The 27765-nt window shown below is 36.0% G+C and overlaps 1 protein-coding gene across 7 annotated transcripts in view; it reads left to right on the plus strand.

Moving 5' to 3' along the window:
- The window catches only part of HACE1 (HECT domain and ankyrin repeat containing E3 ubiquitin protein ligase 1), a 118346-nt gene that overhangs the window by 68907 nt on the left and 21674 nt on the right, over positions 1-27765 (plus strand). For all 7 annotated transcript variants that reach the window (XM_027551322.1, XM_027551326.1, XM_027551327.1 and 4 more), the window contains 7 exons: positions 5577-5645; positions 5889-5976; positions 12519-12630; positions 12720-12817; positions 12989-13076; positions 17545-17694; positions 18242-18438. In XM_027551322.1, the coding sequence (XP_027407123.1) occupies positions 5577-5645; positions 5889-5976; positions 12519-12630; positions 12720-12817; positions 12989-13076; positions 17545-17694; positions 18242-18438 (802 nt within the window). The remainder of the gene's footprint in view (positions 1-5576; positions 5646-5888; positions 5977-12518; positions 12631-12719; positions 12818-12988; positions 13077-17544; positions 17695-18241; positions 18439-27765) is intronic.

Below are 27765 nucleotides of genomic sequence, written 5' to 3' on the forward strand. Positions count from 1 at the left end.
AGGATCACAGATCATTATGAAATAATAATTATCTACCTAACCAAAGTGACAGATGATTTTAAAGGCAAATGCATATACTTACGTTGTTGTGAGCAAATCTTAACTCTTCCTATTGAGAAGACTCATTTTTCTTATATCCGATTAAGATAGCATGGGACTTCCCTGGTGACTCAGATGGTAAGGAGTCCACCTGTACTGCAGGAGACCCGGGTTCAAACCCTGGGTTAGAAAGATCCCCTGGAGAAGGAAGTGGCACCCATTCCAGTATTCTTGCCTGGAGAATTCCATGGACAGAGGGGCCTGTGGGCTACAGTCGATGGGGTCACAAAGAGTTGGATATGACTGAGCGAGTTTCACTTAATCACTTAAAGACAGCATGAAATACAGGAAATTATTTTGCTAAAATACAAAATCTTTGCTTTTCTAGCCAGATTACTTAGAGGGTAAAGGAAAACTTTTTACAGTTTCTTTCTCTATCAGCAGCAGACAAACACTGCAGGAAAACTGTCCTTTTAGCAGATGAAAAAAATTGCATACACATATCATTGATAATAAAGCTTGTTGGGGAAAAAGCCTGCCAGTACAGGTAAAATCCTTTCATTCTGTATCTTTCCACCTTCCTGTCTTTCCTATATCATTTGTTCTTTATTTCCTTCTTTCCTCTTCTGAAATAACCAGCTTTACTTTAGGACAAAATTACTTAAAATTTTCTTAACAAGGGGGTGATAGGATGAGATGGTTGGATGACATCACCGACTCAGTGGACACGAGTTTGAGCAAACTTCCCTTCCCTGTGAAGGACAGGGAATCATGGCATGCTGCATTCCATGGGGTTGCAAAGAGTTGGACAGGACTTAGCGACTGAATATCAACACCTTTCTTATTCCAAAACACATCCTACTTTCCTTGCATTCAGAGACAGTTCCTCTGTTATTTTCACTAGTTTAAATTGAATATATTAATCAGAATTCTTAACCCTTAGAAACTTTACTTTCTAGTGAAAACTGAGAAGCAAGCAACTGTAAACTGCCTGCTATATCAGAATTCTTTGTATTAACAAATTTATGAATAAGTTGATAATTTCTAGAAGCACATGCTTCCTTATAGTATAATTTTTCAGTGTGGTACAAGACATGTTTACCAAGGAGAACCAAAAAGCTCAAAGTGGATAAACTGATATTCAGTATTAGTGTTTTACCTTATTTGGAAATGACCCAGATAGTCAATAAATTTTCCATCATTTAACTTAGCAGAACTCTGAAGTTTCAAGTCACCAAAGAGATTCGGGAAACTATTTTTAAGAAGACATTCCATAAAATACGTATGGATGTGAGAGTTGGACCATAAAGAAGGCTGAGTGCTGAAGAATTGATGCTTTTGATCTGTAGTGTTGGAAAAGACTCTTGAGAGTCCCTTGGACTGCAAGGAGATCAAACCAGTCAATTGTAAGAGAACTCAGTCCTGAATATTCATTGGAAGGACTGATGCTGAAGCTCCAATACTTTGACCACCTGATGTGAAGAATCGAATCATTGGAAAAGACCCTGATGCTGGGAAAGATTGAAGGCAGGAGGAGAAGGGGACCACAGAGGATGAGATGGTTGGATGGCATCACCGGCTTGATGGACATGAGTTTGAGCAGGCTCCGGAAGATGGTCAAGGGAGGCCTGATGTTCTGTAGTCCATGGGGTTGCAAAGAGTTGGATGTGACTGAGCGACTGAACAACAACAACAAAACTATTGCTGAAAATTCACCTAAACTCTTATTCTACTTACATCTCTTTAAATCACTTATTCTTAACAATTATGTTTAGATTACTCATGAAAGTCTCATGAGACATTAGGCAAAATTGGTCATCATCCCAAGTAATTTTTCTTACTGACAAATTTTGTAACCTAGATAACATGAACTTATTTGAATAGTAAACCCAAGTAGAATAAAAGCTGCATGTCTATATTATATCTGATATTGATAAATTTGAGACATGACTTTTAATTGAACTAACAAACTTAAACTACCTTTTATTTGTAGAAGATTATCCCAGATCACATGGAATTGAAAAATGTTGGATTAGTTCATGTATTACTGAGTTTCAGAATACTTAATTCATAGTATTTATTTTTAAGCCAATTAAATACAGCTTTTTTTACAAATTAATTTTGTCAATACTATCCAGAGATAGAGAAAAAAAGTCACTTGCATGTAATGTATATCCATAGGCATACAGAAACATGCAGCCAGACAGAACCACCCTATAGTTTCCATTCCAAAATTTTCCCTGTGAATCAGGTGCAACAGTATACAACTTATTATTTTATAGTTTACCTTTGAGTCCAGATTGTGTCTGGCAGATGGAACAAGTTAAGGTTACCTGCTCCTGACTAGAGCTTTTTACTAGGATTTGTGGAGACTTCTAAGATTTGTATTTGTCTTTGGCAAGTTATCTTCAGGAGGGTGTGGACTAGATTTTCAGTAAGAGAGATTTTATAACAGTTTATATTTTAAAAAGGCCTCTTTCCCTCCCACTTTTTCCTTCAGTCTCTGGTGATTGTGGGCAGAATTTTAGTTACCTTCTTGGATATTTATGTTTCAAAGACATGATGAGACTTACATCTTCAGGGACAGAGGAAGAATATAAATTTCCTCCTAGGATTTTTAGTGCCTTTTGGATGGTTTTCGTATCCCAACAAAAGGTAGTAGGGCTACCTTGTACTTAGGGTGAGTGTCCTGTAAAAATAATTCTCTGGACTCAGGGTCAAATGGGGCTTTTCCAGGGTTAAAAATGAAGAGGCAGTTTGGTCACTTTGGTCATGGACATGATGAATCCATTGGATCATGCCAATTTTGCACAGCAGGGGATGGACCTCATCTTAATATTTTCCATTCACAGTGAGCCTTAGCAGTGATCACTATGATGGAAAAGTTGGCATGGGGTCAGGCATTAAATACCCAAGTGAGGGGAGGCAGTGCCATGGTAATGAATATTGGTGGGTCCAGGGGCCTTTTGCCTTCTCGTGTCCCTTTCTTTCCTCACTCACAGCCTTGATAACCCTGTCAGCTTTTGATTTGGCAGCAGGGAAGCCTCATGAGGCATGTTTCCTAGTTCTGCCTTGTGCAGGAGAAAGTGGAAAGTGGGTCAGGATCTGTATTAGACTATTCTTGTTCAGTTGCTCAATCTTGTCCAACTCTTTGCCACCCCATGGACTGCAACACGCCAGGCTTCCCTGTCCTTCACTATTTCCCAGACTTTGCTCAGACTCATGTCTGTTGTGTCAATGATGCCATCCAACCATCTTATCTTCTGTCAGTTAAGGAGTAGTTTTTGATTTCCGTTTCTACTTCTTGTTTTTTTTTTTTTTTTCTTTTACCTTAATCTTATGTGTTGTTACTGGAAAATTTTAGACGACAACACTGTGAGCCCCTTTGTAGGTGCTTTCCTTTCCAGGGTGTCCCAAGGGAGCATTCCAGAATGGTGGTCTGCCTATATTAGCATCATATGCTCAGGCTCTTGGGAAAAGCTCCCAGGCATCTGAAATGTAATATACAATTTTAGCATATTAGCATGCATGACATTGAATAATGCCCAGGAAGCGGCCAGGAGGTTTTGTGTTTATCAGAGAGCTAGTGTACCTCCTCAGGGTTCCTAGGAGGCACTGGCACCAGAGGTTTAGAATTTTTTATTTGTCCATTCATTTTTTCGGAGAAGGTAATGGCAGCCCACTCCAGTGTTCTTGCCTGGAGAATCCCAGGGACGGGGGAGTCTGGTGGGCTGCCGTCTATGGGGTCGCACAGAGTCGGATACGACTGAAGCAACTTAGCAGCAGCAGCAGCAGCAGCAGCAGCAGCACACACATTAATAGTCAGTTAAGGTCTTTATCATTAGTGGTCTCATCATCTCATTAGACCATACAGCCTTGATCACACTTCTCTGAGATTGTTGGATTATGGCATCCATAACCTTTTGGGTTGGATGCCTTAGGCAACACATGATGGGCACTATGTAAAAGCACGTCGCAGCAAGTCAGACCCTCAGCAAGTGGTACTCTTTTCCCAGATGGTGTTACTCACCTGAGTTAAGTGATAGTAAGCAGGCTGCAGCTAACAGGCATTCCCCTTGATTTACTGCAGTGGTAATCATGCAGTCCTGCTGATTATGCCAACCGTTTTATGTGCCAGTCTCCACCTATCAATAACCAGTGTTGTGGCTGGACTAATCCTTGATTCTTACTATGATTACAGATGTCCTTCAGCAATAACCATTGGAAACCTTTGAGGGGAGAAAGATTTATTACTTCTAGGACCTGGAAATTACATGGCACACGTGGGGTCACACAGTGAGGTTATTGTAGAGGGAGTGAGAAAATATGCATATAAGCTTGGGGTTGAGGGTGGAGGGGCACTTGGATTTTGAAAAGTGAAAGTCACTCAGTCGTGTCCGGCTCTTTGTGACCCCATGGATTACATAGTTTTCTTCAGGCCAGAAGACTGGGGTGGGTAGCCATTTCCTTCTCCAGGGGATCTTCCCAACCCAGGGATCGAACTTGGGTCTCCCATATTGCAGGCGGATTCTTTACCAGCTGAGCTGTCAGGCCCTAGCGTGACATGAATGAATTACATCCCAAGACACTCTGTTTCTCTTTAATTATATGGTCATCATGTAATATTCTGATTATTTTTTATTTTTCAAATCTTTGTCCAGGGAATCCCAAGAATAATGGAGTGGGTTGCCATGCCCTTCTCCAGGGGATCTTCCAACCCAGGGATCAAACCCACGTCTCTTGTATCTCCTGCATTGGCAGGCGGGTTCTTTACCACTACCGCCACCTGGGAAAGGTTTTGAGGACTCACTTTTTATTGGTGAATTTAAAACATACAAGTGGGAATATAAAGTATGAGAAGAGTAAAAGTCAGGTGATCCAAATGGTCAGTTATCAAAGTTAACCAGAATCTCTAAACACAGGAGCCTCAGTGGGAGGCATTCTGGCACTTTATCTAGTCGTGGGGCTGGCATTGTGTTTATTCAAGATAGCCGTCTTTGAAGTGGATGCCTCACCAACCAAGCCTTAAGTCAGGCACTTGCATTACAAAGCAGAGAAAACCCAGTTTCTGATGAAGAAAAGCTATAATTTCTTTGTAATAGCAGAAATAAAAAATACAATGCTGTTTTGGTTCTATTCTAATTTTCAGGATACTCATTGAACTGATCTGGAATTAATACAGAATATTTGAGTTTTAAACATCCATATGTGTTATTAACATGTAGGATGGTGAATGTTACTTTGTATAGGATCATTTAATTATATGTTGGCAACAGAGATACTTAAAACTTCGAGGTTTTTAAAAAGTCACTTTATATCATCTGTTAATGAAAAATTATTTTATTATCTATATGAGTGTGTGTGTATAGTTATATATTTCACATTATAAATTGACTAGGCATGCCTCAGAGTCTATAAAGAAAATCCAATCCCCATTTTCTTTTTTGATTAGAAGCCAGTCGAATTCAATACATAGTCAAATTTACCGTATCATCAACTTTTGTCTATGTATTCTGATTGTTTTTTACCCTTCACAGAATGACTTCGCCCCGTTTCATTGAATTTGTCTGCAAACATGATGAAGTTTTAAAATGCTTTGTTAACAGGTAAAACTTTCTTGGTTTAATGGACTGCTCTTGTAACTTTTTCTTTCTTACAGTTTTTATCTCAACAGAAAAAATATTACTTCTATTATTATCTAAAAAATGTTCATTGACAAGTACAAGTATAGTAGGTGTGGGTTAATATGTATTTTTATTCTATTTCAATATCTGTGTATCTAAATTTATATGTCACTTAATGCTACTCATCCTTCCCATTTATACAAGCAGCGCATGTTTTTCTTTTAGGAATCCCAAGATTATATTTGACCACTTTCACTTCCTTCTCGAATGTCCTGAATTGATGTCAAGATTCATGCATATCATAAAGGCACAGGTAGTGCTTTTTAAAATCTCTCTTTAGCCTGTCTAAGGAAAATTAAGTTTTTAATTTGAATACTATTCAGTAATTACTAGAGACCACCTACTGTAAGTGAAGTGACTTTACCTTATTCTTTAGTATATGGCATTACCCTAATGTGTTACTTTTGTATGAGGTGTAAATTTAAGAAATGTGTATTGAGTGCCTACTGTGTGCAAAGATAGCACCTTGTCACATTCCTGAAATGGAACACTAATCCTGTAAGGCCAGTGGTTCTTGGGGATTTTATCCCCAAATACATTTGGAAAATATAACAAATGCCTTGTTGGGGATTTATAAAGCATATCAGCAGTTTACTAAAGGCTTTGGAAGCCCTTTGGTAAATACAGTGGTTTAACTTTGTTAACCCTCCAAACTTATTTGACCTGAGAGCTTTCCTTCCCAAGGGTTCATTCCGTATATCTCATTTTTATGAGACGTGCTTGGGAAAAGCTCATTTTGCTACTTGCCAGCTATGTGACTTTGGGCATCTTTCTAATATTCTTGAGCCTTGAGATCTTCTTTTACAAAAACAGAGATAATGATTCTTTAACTTCATAAAACTGCTGTTGTGAAGAATATGTTTTAAATAGTGACTGGTATATATATTCAATAAGTGGTAATTGTTTTGGAGATCAAAAGCATATGTTCTATCTCCAAAGGGATCTTAATTCAGCCTAGCAGGGGAGATAATAAATATACTTGTAAAATACTGTAATTGTAGTATCACAGTTTTACCTAGTTCTTCAGGAGTTTGAGGGAGGAAGGGCTTGTGTTTGGCTGCTGTAGTCAAGGGAGATTTTAAAGACGAGGTGGATTTTAATCTAGACTTTGAAAAACATGCAAATTTTTGATAGGAATAAATAGGGAAGATGAACATTCTAGCCAAGATATGGATCAGGGCATGTAGATGGAAAAGTTGGTTAAAGCAGGAATTTTGTGTAGGTGAGGAATGAGAGTAGATTAGGGTTATACTACATGGAATCGTGATTGCCAGATTGAAGAATTTTCATTTGCTAGACTGTCAGGAGCCACTCGGAGAAAGCAATGGCAACCCACTCCAGTACTCTTGCCTGGAAAATCCCATGGATGGAGGAGCCTGGTAGGCTGCAGTCCATGGGGTCGCTAAGAGTCGGACACGACTGAGCGACTTCACTTTCACTTTTCACTTTCATGCATTGGAGAAGGAAATGGCAACCCACTCCAGTGTTCTTGCCTGGAGAATCCCAGGGACTGGGGAGCCTGGTGGGCTGCTGTCTATGGGTCGCCCAGAGTCGGACACGACTGAAGTGACTTAGCAGCAGCAGCAGGAGCCACTGATAACTTTATTTCAGGAGAATAACATGATCCTGCCAAAGTTTTAGGAAATAATTTGTCTGAAATGTAGGCTAGACTGGAGGCAAAGGTTTGGTTATTAGTCATAAGGTAAATGCTATAGGTGTTTTAAAATGTCTTCAGGGACAGTGATCCTTTCAATAATTAAAAAAAAGCTAAGAACTAAGCCTTATAAAATTATACACATGTATATAGGTCTTTGGCATCTGTTTAATAATGATGATGTAAAAGAGAAAGTAGTGCTAATAACTTACATTTATTGAATGCTAACTTTAGGTCAGGTTCCATACATTTGTTTTATATAGATTATTTTATTTTCATACCAATCATATGATATAGCTACTTATTTACTGAAGAGGTTAAATAACTTAAGTCATTCAGCTGCTTAGTGGGGGAACTAGAATCTAAAAAATTTTCTCTGGTTCTTAAATTCATTTTATTAATCTACACTATTATCCATTCTAGGGTAAATGCAATTATAGGTAAAAGAAACTTATAGTTTTTGAAAGAGGTAGTTTGTTATTTTTAATACTGTCTCTGTTTTTCACTTCCTTTTCCCTCTTCCCTTCCTGAGTGATTCATTCAAAAACCATCTGGATTAGCTATCCACCTTCTTGACTCACAGAAGGGGTTTTGTCGCCTAACCAATACAGGTGTCCACATGGCATAGTGGTGGCCCAGTGAGAGGTTTTGGAACTTGGATGTGCTAAAGGAGGGTGTATGTGTGGAAGAGGAGCTCAACATAGAGTGTGTGAGTTGGAGCAGTATATGGAGGATGTCCAGTGTGCAAGCTGGTGATAGTTGCTCAGAGTAGTTTGACAGAACTTGAGTGGAGTAACAGAGCTTGAGTGGGGTATAGGGTGTCTATGCAATGAATGGTCCACATCAGTGACAGAAGATTGATTATGTATGAGGTAGGGCAGTTGACTGAATTAGTAAAGATAATGGAAGCCTAGCGTCTTACTGTTGGAGAAAGGAGTTAAAAGATGGAGGAAGACAATGAATCATGTACTGTTGAATTAGAATTGGAGATACCAGTGTGAACTTAAGAGTTTCCAGTGTCGGTAGATAGATATAGCAAATCTGGGACCCACTTCTTGGCCTCTGAATACCATTCTCAGTAGACTAGGGCCTGTTGGAGAAATGGCTAATTTAGGGAACGTGTGAGATGAACCTGCATCATCTTATCGTGCAAGAAAGTTGTTCAAAGAATGATGAGATTGTGTCAAAATGATTCAGAAGCAGCTTGAATAGGCTCTAGTGGCCAAATTTGGAATAATTTGAACATCAAAATAAATATTGATGGCAAAATACTGCAAATAAAATTGAAGCTCATAAGTCTATAGTGAAAGAATTAATGAATAAATGGAAACTATGATGAAGGGTGGTATATTTTTATAATCTCAAAGCATCTCCTTTTAGAATACTAATTATAAAGATTAAAAAGGAACTTTACAGTGGAAAAGTTTGGCAATGGTCCCAGCAGACATACCAGTGTGCCAGGACTGAGAATATGGCCTCACTTCTTAGATACTGTTGACAAAGATACACACCCTGAATTTAATCATGGGAAATCATGGTTGTTGTTATTCTGTCACTAAATTGTGTCCCATTCTCTGTGACACCATAATAATCAGACTAACTCTAATTGAGAGACATTCTACAATATAATTTACAATATAAGCAATCTTTAAATGTAGGTCCTGAAAATTAAGAAAGCACAGAACAACTGTGCCAAATGAAAGAGACAGATATTAATAAATACAGTTCATGAGTCATTACGCTATACAGGATATTATTTGGAACCTGGCAAAACTTGAAATGGGGTCTGAAGATTAGATATATCAGTGTTAATTTCCTGATTTTGATGATTGTGAACTGCTTATGTAGATGAATTCTCTTGTTTGTAGGATATATACACTAAAGTATTTTCTAGGACTGTGTGGACATCATATTAGCAGCTTACTCACATTAGGGGGAAGAAGACACCATTGTACTATACTAAGAAACTGGAGGCTATAACAGAAAAAAGTAAAAACAACTACCTCTGCTAAGATTGACTTCTTCTTCTGTTGGTGGTTTTCAGGTGGCCTGGTAGTTAAAGGGAGAGACATTTTGTATTGCTGTACAAATACTGTTAAGAGGAGCCTCTGTTATCAGTCCTGTTTTGTGAATTATTTTATGGAAATACAGGTACTCAGAAAGTTTACATACAGAAATGTGTCCTTTGGTTTTGTAGGCATATGTACATATATGTGTTGGGGAGATATTTTGATCTTAACAGGTAACTTACTAGCTTTTTGTACCTTTTAATGTTACATTTGAATTACTTTTTAAAAAAAGTTGCCATGTGTGTTTATTTTAAAACTGGTTCTCATTTTCTAGATAAAGGATAGAGTTTAATATTTAATCTCTTATAATGGCAAATAGGTTTATTGTCATTTAAAATACTTATTTGCAGTCATTTTAACATTGGTGTGAGTGATAAGAGCAGTATGTGTTAGCATCCTCAATTCAGTTCAGTTGCTCAGTCGTGTCCGACTTTGCGACCCCATGGTCTGCAGCATACCAGGCTTCCCTGTCTGTCACCAACTCCCGGAGCCTGCTCAAGTTCATATTCATTGAGTTGGTGACGCCATCCAACCATCTCGTCCTCTATTGTCCCCTTCTCCTCCTATCTTCAGTCTTTCCCAGCATCAGGGTCTTTTCCAATGAGTCAGTTCTTCGTATCAGGTGGCCAAAGTTAGGATTCTGGGAGGTGAGTATTTGCACAAATTACCTAACCTCTTGGTTCTGCATTTTTCCCTTCTGTAAAATGGGAATAATAATAATGAGTCCCTTTTTCTCAGAGTGTTGTAAAGGTTATATGTGAAAATGCATGTTAAATGCTTAAAATAGTACCTGGCTTATAGGTGCTTTAATAAACGTTAGCTAATTTGTGATTATAATAATAACTGTCTTCATTTAATCCTCAGAATTAGCCCTTCCAAGTAGGTATGATTTCCCCCACTTTACAGGTAGGAATACTGAGAGGATTACATGTAGGAAGTTCTGAGAGGATTGGTAATTCCCTTCAGGTCACAAACCTAGTAGTGATTGATCTGGGATTTCAAAACATTGTTCATCAAAATTCAAAGCCCGTATTTAAATACATTACTTCTGTGTAATGTTTTCTCCTCTTTTACCTAGATTTTAGGAATAATCAGCATTAAAATGTCAAGCACTTACATTCTAGTCTGTGTACTAAAAATGAAATATACCCAGTAATGAATATAACAATAGCAACATTTTATTCAAGATGTGGAAAACTTCTAGAAATATGGATAAAATTATACATTTAATTTTGGAAAGGGAACATTTTTTCTTATTGGAAGAACAGATATTAAAAGGCAAAAATTAATCTTGCACAAGTTATTTTCATAAAAATATTTTATTAAGAATTGGTTGAAAGTGGTGTTTAAGTCTTTTGAAGCAAAACTAATATTTAGCTCAGATAAAGAAATTTACTGGTGTCCTAAAAATTGCATGAGAGAGAACCTCTTTGTGGTGTTGGATATTGATCATATTTATCTCTTGAAACTGTTGCCTTTTCTGGTATTGCAGCACCCTGATTCTCCTTTGACTTTCCTAGCTGTGTGTATCATTTGGTAATAAACAAATTCTCAGTATTGACCTGTGATCATAAACTTCTCCATTCTTGGTGTATGTCCCTGTATCTTTAATGTCTTGAACATGAGATATTACCTTATCTCCTATATTATCTTCATTCATGACTCTTTCTAGTGTCTCACCTGCAGAACATTCTAGTATTTATTTCCAAGCTCTTAGTAGTTATATCCCTATTAACCTTAAATTCAGAATTTATAAGATCTCATTTGTTATCTTCACCAGTACCTTCTAGGAATTGGGGTAGATAGTGGTGGGGCAGGGGGTTCCCCCTCTAAGCTATTTCTGATGTAAATTTCTGTCCTTAGAGTCCTTCTCTTAAAGGAGTAATGTCTTTCAGATTTTCTTAATTATTCTTTCCTACCATGACCAGGACCATATCACTCAATTACTAGTATTTCAGCTGCTGTGTAGATGGCCTGCCTTTATCCTGGTACTACTCTCATTTTAATTACTGCATTTACCATGCTATTTCTCTGACCAGGTACCTTCAGTGGCCATTGTGTCTTGACTCAAAGGATCCATAATTATGTCCTTGATTTACTTACAAAAACTTATTTCCTTCAATGTATATAGGGTTATGCTGGCACCTTCACTGCCTCTTCCAGGGGATGTGGTTTCTTTTGTGCCTTTTTTCTTGTCTCCCTTAGCCTGGTGTGCTTTCTTTTCCTCCTGCTTGAGCAGATCCTACCCACTTATAAGTCCTGGTTCAGACCAGGATCCCATGAAGCCTTTGTACTCCACTCATCTACACAGTCTCAAAATTCTTGGTGCACTGTGATCTGTACATTACTGTTTAGAACTTGGTATCATTATATGTGTTGTATTGTTTCAGTGTTAGTCTCATCTCTTTATACTGAACAGTTTCTAGCAGTGAAATTTTTACAGCTCTTGTTACCTGGAGTATCCGCACATTCTAGGTACTTGGTAATACTTTCAGATTAATAAAATTACAAATCATTTACAGTTTGTATATCTGGCAAATGAACGAAAGGTAGAGACTATCTTAACTGTTCACAAGATCTTATTTTTCAGTTTTTAGGGTAGAGGAAGGAAAGAAAAACAGTTTAACAAATTCCATTTTAGTTGCTACATATGTTCGAAGGATAGAAGTTAGAATTAGGTGTAAAGATTGTTTTCATAGAAAATTAAATGGAATATGCAACATAACTTTTCTGGATATGGAAATTCATTTTTACAAACCTTTTGGGGTTTAAAAGAAATAGAGTGTGTGTTCAATTGTGTGTCTGATATTAAATTCTTCTAATTTATCAAGTCTTCTCTGTAGATAATGCAGGGAATTAAAAGAAATACACTATCTAGGTAGCAAAGTATTTCAACTTAGATTGGCCTTTTTGTGAATAGTAAATAAAATGTCAGAACATTATTTAGAACTAATTATAAATGTATAAGAATGATTATTTGTAGAAAGGACATTTAGAATGCTAGTTAAGTAAATCTTATAGTTAAGTGACTGCAGTCCTGCTAACATATTTCACTGTTATTTGTTGGGGTAGCCATTTAAAGATCGCTGTGAATGGTTCTATGAACATTTGCATTCAGGACAGCCAGATTCAGACATGGTGCACAGGCCAGTGAATGAAAATGATATCCTGCTGGTTCATAGAGGTATGTTTAGAAATGATATGTGTATAAGACACAAAATACTAGTTTTTGTAAATTTTAGTATGTAAAATTAACCACTGCTACATATTTAGATTCTATTTTTAGGAGTAGCTGTGAAGTTGTGTCAAAAGCAAATTGTGCAAAGCTAAAGCAAGGAATTGCTGTACGGTTCCATGGAGAAGAAGGCATGGTGGGTATACAAATAAGTGTTGTTAAGATCACTGTCTATAAAAGATTGAAAAGCCTTTGCATAAAGTTTAATATTTAATTGATAATGGAAGAAATTTAATGTTATTATAATTTAGAAAAAATTTCACCATTATATTTCTATTGATACTTAATCTTATTTTCTTGAACTCAGGGTCAAGGTGTTGTCCGTGAGTGGTTTGATATTCTGTCTAATGAGATAGTCAATCCTGATTATGCATTGTTTACCCAGTCAGCTGATGGTAAGTTGTACAGTTAAGATGACTTTTTCTGTGATTTGTCACATTTTCAGACTGCACTACTTCAGTGCCTTTTATCCTTTGATTTCTACAGTAGCCTGTGAGCTAGGGTGACTGTTCCCTTTTCATAGATGAGGAAATTGAAATTCAGAGTTTTTGTCTATGATAGCCATTCACAAGTGGTAGGATCATGAATAGAACCTGACTCAGCGTAGCATTCTTTCCTCTATAAGCAGTTGGTTCTCAAATGCTTATCTCAAGTACTGTTGCTGGCCTCAAGAAGTTTTCTTCAGTTATTTGTAAAATAAAGCTAAATTTATTCAATTTAAGGCTTGACCTTTAGTCTACTTTTCTTGAATTTAAATTTCCTTTTATAAAATGGTACTAGTAGATGAACTTTTAAAAAAATATAAGTCCTTGTTTGGAAAAATTAAAATTTGCTAACCCTATATGAGTTTCCAACTCTTGGAAGTTTTTTGATCATTAAAAGCAAGTCTAGAAGTCATGGTATTAAATCTTAACTTATAGTATGTTTACATTACTATAGTAACTTTGTTTTCAGTCCTTTTAAAAGATTGACGTGGTAACTAAAAAGCTTTTATTTAATCATGTAATACAGATAAAAGACTCTTCCTTATTGAAATGTTGTTTGCTGCCTACAGACTTACAGTTTGATATTGTAGGCTAAAGGGCTTCCCTGGTGGCTCAGACGGTATAGAAATCTGCCTGCATTGTGGGAGACCTGGGTTCGATTCCTGGGTGGGGAAGATCCCCTGGAGAAGGGAATGGCAACCCACTCCAGTATTCTTGCCTGAAGGATTTCATGGACAGAGGAGACTGCTGAACTGCATCCATGATTCCTAAGAGTCGGACACAACTAAGTGACTAACACACATACATTGTAGACTAAATGGAAGTGGTTACCACCTCATGTGTATAAGATATACCTGAGAGTTTTCTAACTTAAGAAGACTTACATCCAAGTGAAGGTGGGATTTCAGGTTTTAAATGCTTTGTACAATTGCTTTTGTTTTCTGAAAATTTTTTCTTTCTCAGTGTTTAAATTTTTCTGTAAGAAGAGAGTGTCTCATTAATTATAGTTTCTGATTGCATTCAACCAAGCCACCAGAAATCTCCACTGAATAAGAAGGATGACTGTAAGAGAAGCAAGTGGGGCTGGGCTTCATGATGCTAGGCAAATGCAGGAATTCACCTGTTTGATGGGCTCCTCAAATACACTTGGTCTATTTGAGATTATTTAGGAATGTGGGACTTGCTGCTTTAATTCTGTAACCTTTTGATTATTTTCTCTGAGATAAATTGGCATCTTTGTGATTTTTATGACAAATTTGATGAAGCCCTGGTTTAGCTATTTAGACCTAATCTCTGAAGCAGGATTTAGCATTCAGTTCAGTTCAGTCACTCAGTTGTGTCCGACTCTTTGCGACCCCATGAATCCCAGCACGCCAGGCCTCTGTGTCCATCACCAACTCCCGGAGTTCACTCAAACTCACGTCCATCGAGTCGGTGATGCCATCCAGTCATCTCATCCTCTGTTGTCCCCTTTTCCTCCTGCCCCCAGTCCCTCCCAGCATCATGATCTTTTCCAATGAGTCAACTCTTTACATGAGTTGGCCAAAGTATTGGAATTTCAGCTTCAGTATCAGTCCTTCCAATGAACACCCAGGACTGATCTCTCTTAGGATAGACTGGTTGGACCTCCTTGCAGTCCAAGGGACTCTCAAGAGACTTCTCCAACACCACAGTTCAAAAGCATCAATTCTTTGGCACTTAGCTTTCTTCACAGTCCAACTCTCACATCCATACATGACCACTGGAAAAACCATAGCCTTGACTAGATGGACCTTTTTTGGCAAAATAATATCTCTGCTTTTTAATATTAAGACATTGTATTTTAGATTTATGTTTTTTCTTTATAGTCCCTTATTCTGAGCTGTCTCTTTAGTTTCATATCTGAGAAATATATTTGGTGTGAAATCATTAGATTGCACACCAGATGTACTTACTCATTCTTGCTGGCTCAGTTGCTAAAGAATCCGCCTATAATGCAGAAGACAGCCTGCAGTGCAGAATATCTGGGTTTGATCCCTGGGTCAGGAAGACCGCCTGGAGAAGGAATGGCACCCTACTCCAGTATTCTTACCTGGGAAATTTCAGGAACAGAGGAGCCTGGCAGGCTACAGTCCATGGGGTTGCAAGAGTTAGACACAGCTTAGGTATTAAACCATCACCACCACTTACTCTACAGATTTATAGCAGATAATATGTTGAAGCACATAGACCATAAAGTTTGTGACTTGTCCTTTTCATGAGCCATATAAGTTTTCTCTTTGGGGTTATATTATTAGTAAATTAAAAAGTAGATGAAAACATTTTCTTGTTCTAGAAAGTTACATTTAGGATTCCCAAATATGGGAGATGCTTGGATAGACCTAATGTATACAGTAATTTCTTTAAAACTTGCTTTCTAATTAAATTAAGATGCTTATTATAGAGCAGTAGTCATGGAGGGGAGGGACCAGTGCCTTTGGTGTGTTCTACTGAATGTCAGTCCTTGTACTGTCCTTTTGGCTGTGATCTTGGGCTTATAAATATAATATTTCTGCAGCTCAATTCCCATATTTGAAAATGGTGAGTACCTGTGGTTTGTAATGTAGAGGGAAAATAGCTGATGTCTAAAAATGCTTAGTCCAATGCCTGGCACATAGAAATCAGAAATAAATATTAGGGGCTATTATTACTATTCTATGAAAATGATATTTTCTTATTGAATAGGTTTTTTCTGAGATGATGAAATGTCACAGCTTTACGGATTTGAACTTAAAGCATGACATAAACTTTATATTCTATCTTAATTCATTTTCAAGTTAAAAACTTATGCATTTCCTGAAGACTTTTCCCCTTATTTCCTTTTTGTTCTTTTGATTTCTCTATATCTATTCTTTTTGATAATTCAGATTTCCCGGTAAGTACTTAAAGAAGTTATGTACAGACTTATGAGGGGAAATAGGTAAAATTGTGATTATTCTCAGAATATTGTTATTTTTGAAATTATATTTTTTTGTCTTTGAAGTGTTTCTTCATCTCACAAAACTTTGCTTTGACTTTTAATACCCAGTCTTACATTGTGACTGGGAATGATTCTCAAAAGATACTTTACAGTGGCCCTTTTAAGTCATTCAGCTGTAAGTATCCATACATGTACCTTACATTTAAGTAAACTTACTACTGGTCATGGTAATTTAGTCCAGTGCCAGCACTGATAAAGACCAGCGAAGCACAAAGAGTTTATGGATGCTCCTGTTGAGTAGTTTCAGTTGTGTATCTGTTATGTCATCCAGCAAGTGAGACAGAGACTGCCCTTGGACAGACTTTCATGTCTTTAGTTCCCAGCACTGTGCAGGGGTTAGAGGTGATGCTCATCAATGGGTATTGAATAAATTTGGCCAACAAACAAAAATGTATGCTCAATAACCAAACATTTTACTTTCCAATACTTTGCTTTTCCTTTACTTATTTTTTGATGTTATTTCATTAGATTTATCAGTTATTCTTTCTTTTTGCCCAAGTTGCCTAGAAGAGAAATATATAGGATGATCTTAATAAATATTGTTGAGTGAATGAGAGAATTTGTAATTTGAGGTAGTGATCACATGAAAAGATAAGAAAAGAGAATTGAAATCTTTTTCAATGGTTTTTCCATTGCACTGTTTTTTTTTTTTTTGAGACTGTTTCATTGTGGTAAAATATACATAACATAAAATTTACCATTTTAACCATTTAGAAGTGTATACTTCACTGGCCTTAAGTATATTCATCACTATCTGTTTCCAGGCTTTTTTCCCCCCACATAAATGGAATTGCACTCCATTGCACTAGAGTTTGGCAGTAGTAATTATTACTGATACTGTTTTAACTTTTATACCTCAGTGGTACCTATTCAAACTTGTTTATTTGTTATGATGAAAACAGTTGTACATTTAGAAATTTTAGTTATTCTCTTACAGTGCTCTATTCTCTGAGGAACAAAATGAGGTGAACACCTGCTACACTGGGCACGTATAGATGAATGAGACAATGTCTGCCCTAATTCACAGCCTAAATAGTTATTTCCACATTGCTTGGGAAAATGTGAACATGTGTGCACGTGTGTTTGTTTATGTGTTTCTGGGATCTCTCTGACACATCTTCCAGCTACCTTCAGTGAAAAGTATTCTAAAATTTTCTCTCTGCACAGGCTTCCTTTAATATGTATATGAAAATTAATGATTATCTTTAGTATTTTCAATTCCACTGTTAAATATTCCACACAGAACCTTCTTACAGAAGTTTATGCACATTGTAACCTTAGCTTTGCTGAAGTTGTCTGTGAACTAATAATTTACCTGCATTAAATGATCTCTCTTATACATAATCTTAAAAATAAATTATTTTATCTTGATTTTAATAGGAACAACTTTTCAACCCAATAGCAACTCCTCTGTAAATCCTGATCACTTGAACTATTTCCGGTTTGCTGGACAGATCTTGGGATTAGCTCTGAACCATAGGCAACTGGTGAACATTTACTTCACGAGATCATTCTATAAGCACATTCTTGGTATGGCTCTATTGTTATTTCCATAGACATAAATTTAAAGTGTTTTTTAATAGTCAGGGAAAGCTAAGTAAGCCGTAGCAGTTGGGTGAATAATTTTTATTTTGATTGGAGATTTATTTGATTGATGTTATTTTGCTCTGCTATTTTGCTCTCTGCATATGTAAGGCATTTGAGGGCCTGAGAGAGAGGAAAAAATAATCTACATTTTTGATAAAAATTTATTCCCATTTTAGTGTATATATGTTTGTGCTAAAAATGCATTTTAATATGAATATACTTAAGAGAATTGGCACTTTTAAAAGTTTATAATAATTTCCTGAAGAGCTCTTTCAAAGAAAGGCTAATTGTAGAAATGTGGCAGTAACATAAGCTTAAATTTACAGACTTCCAAATTTAGGAATTAGCGTTCATTTAAATCATGCTCTGAATTGGATTGTAATATTTTGCAGTTTTACAGAGTATCTGTAGAGGGCAGTGTTTCACCATTAAACAGATAAGGAAAGGCAGTAACATTTAGAATATAACTGCTGTATGTTTGCATTTTTAGGTATTCCTGTGAATTACCAAGATGTGGCATCCATTGATCCAGAATATGCCAAAAACTTGCAATGGATTTTAGATAATGATATTAGTGATTTGGGTCTAGAATTAACTTTTTCTGTTGAGACTGATGTGTTTGGAGCAATGGAAGAGGTGCCCTTGAAACCTGGGGGTGGAAGTATTCTTGTAACACAAAATAACAAAGTAAGTATTCAAATTTTTACCTTAGCCATTGTTTGCAACTTAGCCCTGATATTTTGCTAATTGCTCCAAAGTCTTGGCACTAGCTAGAAAAACTTTTACTGTTAGAGTTTTGTAACATTTATAGCAGATAAAATATGTAAACTGAGTAAACCATCAAATAAACTTCAAATTGTAAAGGATCATTTCCGTGCTGTGTTAGATATCCTGAGGCAGTTTCTTAAGCAGCCTAGAGCACAGTTCAGTTGATTGTGTAAGTTGGGCATGTGCATATCAAACATGCGATTAGAAATACAAACTCACATCAATATCATATTTGCACTAAATCACTGTTTTATCTTTTAAAAGTGAAATATTGAGTTCTAACACAGAGAAAAAATTCCAGTGTTTAAACTTTGTACACACTTTTGGGATCCACTATATTCTGTTAGACCTGTGAATTTGATTTTGTTTTTAACTTTATAACTTGATTATTTTTATCTCCTGTTTGTATATATATTTTTAAAAACTTGGTGCATGTTTTAAATTACACTGTTAAAAGTTGTATTACTTTAATATATAATATGGGCTTCCCTTGTGGCTCAACTGGTAAAGAATCCGCCTGCAATGTGGAAAACCTGGGTTCAGTCTCTGAGTTGGGAAGACCCCCTGGAGAAGGGAAAGGCTACCTACTCCAATATTCTGGCCTGGAGAATTCCATGGACTGTATAGTCCATGGGATCACAAAGAGTCAGACACGACTGAGTGACTTTCACTTTTTTTTTTTCAATATATGTTTTATGTTTTGATAAATTAGGAAATTGAGAGTCAGAAAATCTGATTTTGGAATTCCAGTTCGGTCACTTAGCAGCAGCAGCAGCACTTACCAGCAGCAACTTATGGTAAAACAGAACTAAAACCTTTTTCCTTTCCTTTCATTGGATTTTAGTTCCAAGACCGCTTCAGGATCAGCTAACTATAAAAATAATAATCATTGAATCATTTTGTAGACTAAAGACTTAATGTAATTTTTGTTTGTTTGTTTTTTTAAAGGCCAAAAGACTTGGCCATATTTTAACCTGTTTGAGCTTCAGTTTTCTATTCTGTATAACTGGAATAATAACACCTTCCATGCAGAATTGGTACCAGCATTTTGTAAACTGAAAAACACAACTCAAACATTAGTTGTTATTGAATAGTTTTCTATAAAAATAGATTATTGGGTTTCACATATCTATAGGAATGAAGACCTAAGTTAAGCTATGTAATTTTACTTTTTGAAACTTAGATACTATACATATTAAAAAAATACATGAAATTTAGGTTTGGAAAATAAAATTAGGAGCTGAAGTTTTGCACATTTATACTTACTAATTTGGTCTACCCTCTCATTTTACACATGAAGACTCTGAAGTCTGAAGAGTTAATGGTAAAGCTGGAGCCAAAACCCAGGTTTCCTAGTTTCAAGTCTAATGTTCTTCATCCTGTTAGCAAAATTAATCACCTTGAGGAAGATCTTTTAATATATTTTTAATATAATGAATATGTTTAGCTCTAGAAGATTAAAATGCTTTTAAAATAGCAAAATTAGATTGATGAATTTGTCAGTGAATGGAAGTATTTTAAAAAATCTAATTATTAGATTGTCTGTCTCATAGTACTTTCCAAGTGGCACTAGTGCTAAAGAACCCACATGCCAGTGCAGGCGAGATAAGAGATGTAGGTTTGATCCCTGAGTTGGGGAGATACCCTGGAGGAGGGCATGGCAACCCACTCCAGTGTTCTTGCCTGGAAAAATCCCATGGACAGAGGAACCTGGTGGGCTGCAGTCCATTGGGTTGCAAAGAGTCAGACATGACTGAAGCAACTCAGCACGCACACACTAATAGTGCATTTGTTATTTTATTTTACACTGGATACTTCCTCTCAGTTAGGGGTATAAAGTCATAGAATAGAATCTTCATTATAACCAAGAGATTGCTTTTCATGAGAGACCCTCATACATGACTCCTTTCTGTGAATACACTGTTTGGTAGGTGGATCTGCCATTCCTCTCAGATACATTTTATATGAGGAAGTATAAAGGCTTATTAGCAATTGCATGGTAAATAGCTATATTTATACTTGTATCTCCTAACAGTGTCCCTCCCACTTTGATGTGATTTTTGTTTAGATTTTAAAAATATGTTTTTTTATTAATTCTTTTGCCTTTGTATCTTTCTGTTGAAATCTAGAACAAAGGAACATTTTTAATAATAATAAATACAAATACACTTACATTAAGTTTATACTCTTGATCATGGTCTAGCCTGACGCTAGAATAATCCTGTAACATTAAAAAGCTTGGAAGTTTTGTTTCTAAGTTTAACACTATACTATTGACATTGTTTTGTTAATGACAGGCTAACTGCTTTTTTGTTTTTAATTAGAGAATAATTGGTTTACAATGTTGTATTGGTTTCTGCCATACAACAGGGTGAATCAGTCATAACTATATGTATATCCCCTTCCTCTTGAGCCTTCCTCTCACCCTGCCCACCCCTGTAGGTCATCACAGAATGCCAGGCTGGGCTCCCTGTCTTACATAGCAGCTTCCCACTAGCTGTCTGATTTACACGTGGTGGTGTATATATGTCAGTGTTACTTTCTCATGATGAGCTTCGGTAACAGAGGATCTCAATCACTAATATGTTAGTTCTCAGCTTTTGTATTTCTAATATAAACAAAAGCCACAATAAATTGAGCCTTTTCATTTTCTAATATTACCAGTAAGCTATAAGCAAGCTGATTTTTTAAATTAAAAATCTTTGGAAATATCTTAAATTGATCACTTGATTTAGAATTCAGTTTACAAATAAAATTTTCAAATTGTCTTCTTTAGACATGTTATTTTTAACATATATTTCTGTCATGAATTTTTGTTATTCTAGGGCCAGCCTTTTACTTATTTATAGATGTAAAGTTATAATTGTCACATTTGGAGTCAACTTCAGAATTTGTAAGCATATTGAATCTTAAATGACTTGCCAAGCTTGTTAGTAAGAAAAAAGTCTATGTAAGCTGATCTCCACATGGGGGAGTCATTTATTCCTGTTTTATTGAAAGGCTTTGGTAATTATAGACTGAAACCAAACAGGCAAAATACATTTGTTTAAAAAAAGTACATTAATAAATACAGGTAATATAGGGAGAACAATATATATCAGTTCCACATTTGAAATAAAATGCTCTTCTAAATTTAACTTTGTATCTGTGATTTGTTTTAAAATCTAGAAGAAAAAAACCCCTTTTCGTTTCACTTTAGAAAATGACTGAATTACCAGGGGATGAACATTTACATTTAAATGGTATCTTCAGCTTTTTAAAGAAGAGCTTTTTTCTTTCACTTTTCATTTTCAGTTTTAAATTCTTGACCAAATGGTGTTAGGAATGAAATATTTTTGTTAGACCTTCAGTTCTAGTTCTTAGAACTGAAGAGTAAGCTTTGTGGCTTTTAAGCATTAATACCTTTACCCTACTGATCATAAAGTTCATTCAGGCTAAGAGGGGAAAAAAGTGAGGTGAGATGGGACAGGATATCAGGGAATGTAAGAAATAGCATGGAAGTTGAGTTGCAGAGGAAAAGCATTAAGTGATCAGATAGGAGTAATGAAGGGGAGAAAGAAATGTTCTGGGCATAGAGGAAAGCACAGAGATGATAGAGCATGATGTTGCGGTAAGCACGGGTAGGTCAGAGTTGTAGATGTTAGCTTAGACTGCACAGTAAGTGAATGGGAGAAGATGAGGTGAAGGAAGTGGACAGGGGCCAAATCCTGAAAGACATTGCATCCACCATTAGAAATCTGAAAGTTACTCTGAGGGCTAGGGGATGATTGCAGATGCTGCAGAGGGCAATATGATTGAATTTCTGTTTTTAAAAACTTTTTTTTTTTAAAGAAAAACAGCACCAATCTCAGCTTGGATTGTGAAGAATGAGTTGAAATGGGGCAATGTTGGAGTCGGGGCAGCTGATAGGTGATGGTGGAATTGGTGTTGGGGAGCATGCATAAGGGATTTTATAAGACAGTGGGAGCAAGGATAGAGAAAATGAGATAGCTTTTTAGGATGTAGAATTTATGGAACATGGTATCCATACTAGCTGTTTGGGAAGGTGAAAAAGAAGAACTGGAGGATGAGCTGCTTAGGTGGATGGGCTCCAGAATGACAAGTGGTATCATTATCCTCCTAGCCATTAACCTCATCATAGCATTTGTATTTTCTAGTGATAGTAATAACACTGCCTATTGAATACTTTGTGTATATTTTATGTATTTGAGTTGTGTTCTTTGTGCATTTCTCATTTACTGTAACAACCTTTTGAGGTAATTATTTCTATTCCTTCAGTGTGGAAACAGCTTTAATAATAAAAGCATGTGATATTTATTATGTGCTTATAATGTGCTAGGCACTGGTAAAGGTGTTTTATTTGTATTAACTTAAACAGTCATATGAGGTCTAGATACCCATTTCTGCAGGTGAGGAAACAAGCATGGTGAGGTTAAATTGCTTTCCTCCAAATCGCAGGGTAATAAATGGTGGATGTGAATCCAGACAGTCTATAAATTTCAAGCCTGAGCTTGTAACTATGACACTGTATTTCTTTAGAAATTAAATAACTGTCTAAGGGTTTAAAATTGGTAACTGGTAGACCCTCAGTTTAAATCGAGTTCTGTATGGTTGTGTAACTGCTGTGTCTTTTATCTACTAAGGCAGTGAATATGAACAAGGTAACAAATACAAATTTAGTATGCTTTCCAAATTTATGGTTAGCAAAGGGTAAGGGTGGGGAGGGAGGGAGGGATAAATTAGGAGTCTGGGATTAGCAGTTACATACTACTATATATAAAACAGATAAACAACAAGGACCTACCATGGAGCACAGGGAACTATACTCAATATACTGTAGTAACCTATGATGGAAAATAATACGAAAAAGAATACACACACACACACATATGTAGCTGAATCATTTTGCTGCACATCTGAAACTAACACCATTTTGTACTTCAATTTGAAAAACTTGGTATAGTTTCCTCCATTTCATTTTTATTTGGTTGTTCTCAGTGTGTATGTTAACTATGCTGTGCTCAGTCGCATCTGACTCTTTGTGACCCCATGGACTGTAGTCCGCCAGGCTCCTCTGTCCATGGGGATTCTCCAGGCAGAGATAGCAGAGTGGGTTGCCATGTCCTCCTGCAGGGGATCTTCCCAACCCAGGAATTGAACCCAGGTCTCCCACATTGCAGGCAGATTCTTTACTCTCTGAGTCATCGGAGAAGCCCAGTGTGTGTGTACTTATTATATTTTATTGCTGGTTTCATTTGATTTATTTCACATACAGACACATTTGATGCCTGTACTAGGAAAAAATTGAAACCTCTCTATATAGATTATTGACTTAAAGTGGATTGCTTATGTGTGTTTTCAGAAAAGTATACTAGGAAAGATCTTTTAGTACTCTGAAAACTTTTAAAACAGTTTAGGTCTAAGGTTCTCAATGTTGAGTGTATTTTTCGATTTGGGTTTTAAATTATCTTTAGTATCTTTTTGTCAACAATGGAGAATATATTTTTCTTTGCATTTTAGTTCATATATTCTAAAAATTCACTTCAAAGATCACCAAATCCATGTAATTGTAATCTGAAGAATCACTGTTTTCAGTGACTGAATTTGTTCCAAGGAAACTGAAGTAATAGGATATTTATCATACTATCAATCTTTATAGCTTAATTTGTGACCTTAAAAATAATATACTGGTAAAGGATAAATTATTGGAAAATGTTACATTGTTTAAATGTGCCTCTCTTTTCTTACACCTACATATTCATGCAGAAGAAACCTGGTGTCCTTTGAGTTTTCCCTGAAGAAATTTTCAGTAAGAACTCTTACATATGATAGCAATAGTAATCAAGTGGATAAGCCCAGGAAAGAAGCTTTTATTGTTAAAGGATTTATATTCAAACAGTGAATTGCATTGTGCCAGTTATAATGCCATTTAAACTGTTCATTTAAAACTAAAAATAATTATTTCAAACAATTTTACGGGTGTGTCCAAGATTATCAGTTTACTTCGAGGGGGATAAGAACATCTTGCTTTCACTATTAAAAGTTAACTATTGGTTAAGTAAGTATATCTTTTAAGAAATAGTGAAAAAAATTTTAAAGAGGAAAAATAGCTTTAAAAAAAGGTGTAAGTTTTCAGCATTACCACTACTCCTCATAAAAGACATAATTTAGACTCAAAGCCTGAAAAGAAGTTAAAATTTTAAGGAAGATTTCAAGGGATGATATTGTTCATTCCATAGATTTAAAAGACTAGGAGATTTTAAAACAAAATGTTTCTGTAACTACCTATGTAATTTAACTAGAATATTATATCTGAAAACTGAATCTCAATCTTACAGTTTTTATTTTTTCCCTTTGCAGTTATTTTTTGCTTACCTATCTTATATGAGGCTCGGGGTTGAGCTTGAAAGAATTTGCTAAGGCTCTTTTTTATTGTTATGATAGCTTATGGTGAATGATGTCAGATTCGTGATCTCTGAAGATTTAACTTAGGGACCAGGAACCAGGCTTGATCATTCAAGAGCTTTTGTATAGCAGAGTTTTATTAAAGTATGAAAAGGGACAGAGAAAGCATCTGACATAAACATCAGAAGGGGGACGGAGAGTGCCCCACTCGCTTGTCTTAGAAAAGGGAGTTACATACTTTTAAAATTGCTTATTACAATAAATCAAACGAATGTCTCAAGGTTGTAAAGATCTTACTAGACCCACTCCCATAATTTACATTTTAAGATAACAGGATTAGCCAGAAGGTTTTCAGGAAGGAGAAACTGTCCTCAAGGAGGATACATTGTTGTTATATAATCCTTAGCACAGAGTTTAAGCTGAGTTGTTTGTTGTCTCATCATCAGTTCCAGGCTTAAAGAAAAAAACATTTTATGTGACTAAGACTAAGAATGTAGAGAAAAGATGTTTGTCCTTTCTTCCTCCTTGAGAATCCCAGACCCCATCTCCACTTCAAGAGCCCCAGACCCCTTTCTCCTCTTCGAGGACCTCGGACTTCTTATCAACCTGCCTAGGAATTGACTCAGTTGCCTGTGCTGAGACTTTCTAAGTTGAAAACTTTCTATAATCACAACTATTTCACCAGAGCAGGTACTCACTCAGATTCTTTAGTATAGTTAATTCTCCAGTTTAATTCTGTGATATCTGGTATTATTTTATGCCCTCAAAGGATTAACAAAACTCAGGTAGGAGCCAATATGACTAAAATATCCCTCACCCCTGAGTTATGTCATCTCTTTAAATACCTTAGAATTAAGTGAGATTTTAAGTTTTACTTATATTTCATGTTTATTTGAGCAACTCTTTATGCCAGTGTTTTGTGGACTGATGATCATCTACATGTTGAGTGTTTCCGTAGAGCATTTAAGATATTTGATGTAGTTACTCAGGAGCATGAAATGTCGGGGTGAGTCACTTGGCCTTTGTAGGTGGTGGGACTGTAGCCAGTGTAGTATTTCTGCACAGTATGAATAGTAAAAATATTAGTGTATAATGATAGTTGATGTTCATACTAATAATTGTATTATCAAGAACATATTAATATGTATTACTGTCTTTGAGGATGTGTTCTGTAAGGAAGCAGGGAAACATTTTAGAAACAGTTGGATTAGATTTTTTTCTATTAAACACATTTATCTTTCAGCTGTCTGAAAACTTACTTTACTAAACAACTCAGAAGAATTTTTGCTGGCTAGGATTTTATTATTTTACTGAGAAATAACTTAGACCAAGATTTCTCCATATTTAAATTAATATGGAGACTGGGATTTGAAGGAACTGATTTTTCACAAATTGATATCCAATAACTATGGACCAGAGCTACAAAAATAAGTGTGGGAAATAGTATATTTGTGAAAATTAATTTTTTAAAACAGAATGTATGTGGAAATAATAGGAATTAATTGATAGAAAAGTGTGTACTATTCAGATAAATATGGGATGCAGTGGCAAATTAAAATAGATAAAACTATACTTGAGCAGTTCATGCTTCATAATTTGAGGTGTTGATTAATGACTCAAGTGAATAGTACCTTAAGATAATAAAAGCAAAATCTCTTGAGAGAAATATATAATTAATGAATGGAGCAGAAAAAATTTTAGTATTTTCATGAAGCAGTTTAGTTTAGAGCAGACATCAATTAAAAGATAATCATGTGTTAGTGCAAAAATCATTGGTAGCTATTATGTGTATATTTTATTTCTTAGATTGGATCCTGAAGATTCAGTTTGTGTTTCTGTTTGATTGGCACACGTTTCTATGTCCCCCTCTCTCTAAATAACTGGATGTAACTTGTAGAATCTGATTAATTCCTATTCAGTGGAGAAAAACCTTTGGGTGGTTGGGAGTGGGATTTGGAGTGAGAGTAGACTGAATAGCATGGTGATAGATGGTAATAGATGGTAGCTTTCCCCATGCCAGATTGCAGAAAGAGCCATGCAGGGTTGGGGAAAGCTGTGAGCAATCCACTGTGACATTTCTGTAGCTCTGAGATGTATGGAGAATTCATAGCTGGAGTCATGTACAACGTGTTGGCTCAGTGCCTGTGGGTATTTTTTAGGGGTTGAGGGGAACAGTGTCAGATTAATAACCCCCCAAAAAAAGATTAAAAGAAGGAACCTAAAATAGGCTTTCTCTCTCTGCACTTAGAGCATTCATTCCTGGGAGGTGAGAACTATATACATATTGCTTTTAATTCTTGAAGTTTCACTTAGATGGGTAATTTAAAATGTAAGAATAATAATGGGAATTGGCAACCCACTCCAGTATTCTTGCCTGGAGAATCCCATGGACAGAGGAGCCTGGTGGGCTACAGTCCATGGAGTCACAAAGAGTCGGACATGACTGAGCGACTAACACACACACACACACACACACACACACGAATAATAACAATGATGGGGTTTATATACAGAAAGATATGGTCATTCACTTTGATTTGAGCCAAAATACATTTTTTTACTGCTGGTTAAATTTTAAGTGGCACTATTCTTGATGATGTATATTTTAAATGTGTCAAGATAGCTTACCATAACTCAGAATGTTGTTGTTTAACAAAGAATAGGCTACACTTAATTGAGTCATTTGATCAAGTTCAAAATATGTTTTAAATGAATTTATTGAATGTATATTCATCACGTTATTTGTTGAACAGAAAGCAGCAGCCACATTTTTAAAAGGATCAGTTCAGTTCAGTTGCTAAGTCCTGTCTGACTGTTTGCGACCCCCTGGACTGCAGCACG

The sequence above is a fragment of the Bos indicus x Bos taurus genome, chromosome 9 (genome assembly GCF_003369695.1).
Source record: "Bos indicus x Bos taurus breed Angus x Brahman F1 hybrid chromosome 9, Bos_hybrid_MaternalHap_v2.0, whole genome shotgun sequence".
NCBI lineage: Eukaryota > Metazoa > Chordata > Mammalia > Artiodactyla > Bovidae > Bos > Bos indicus x Bos taurus.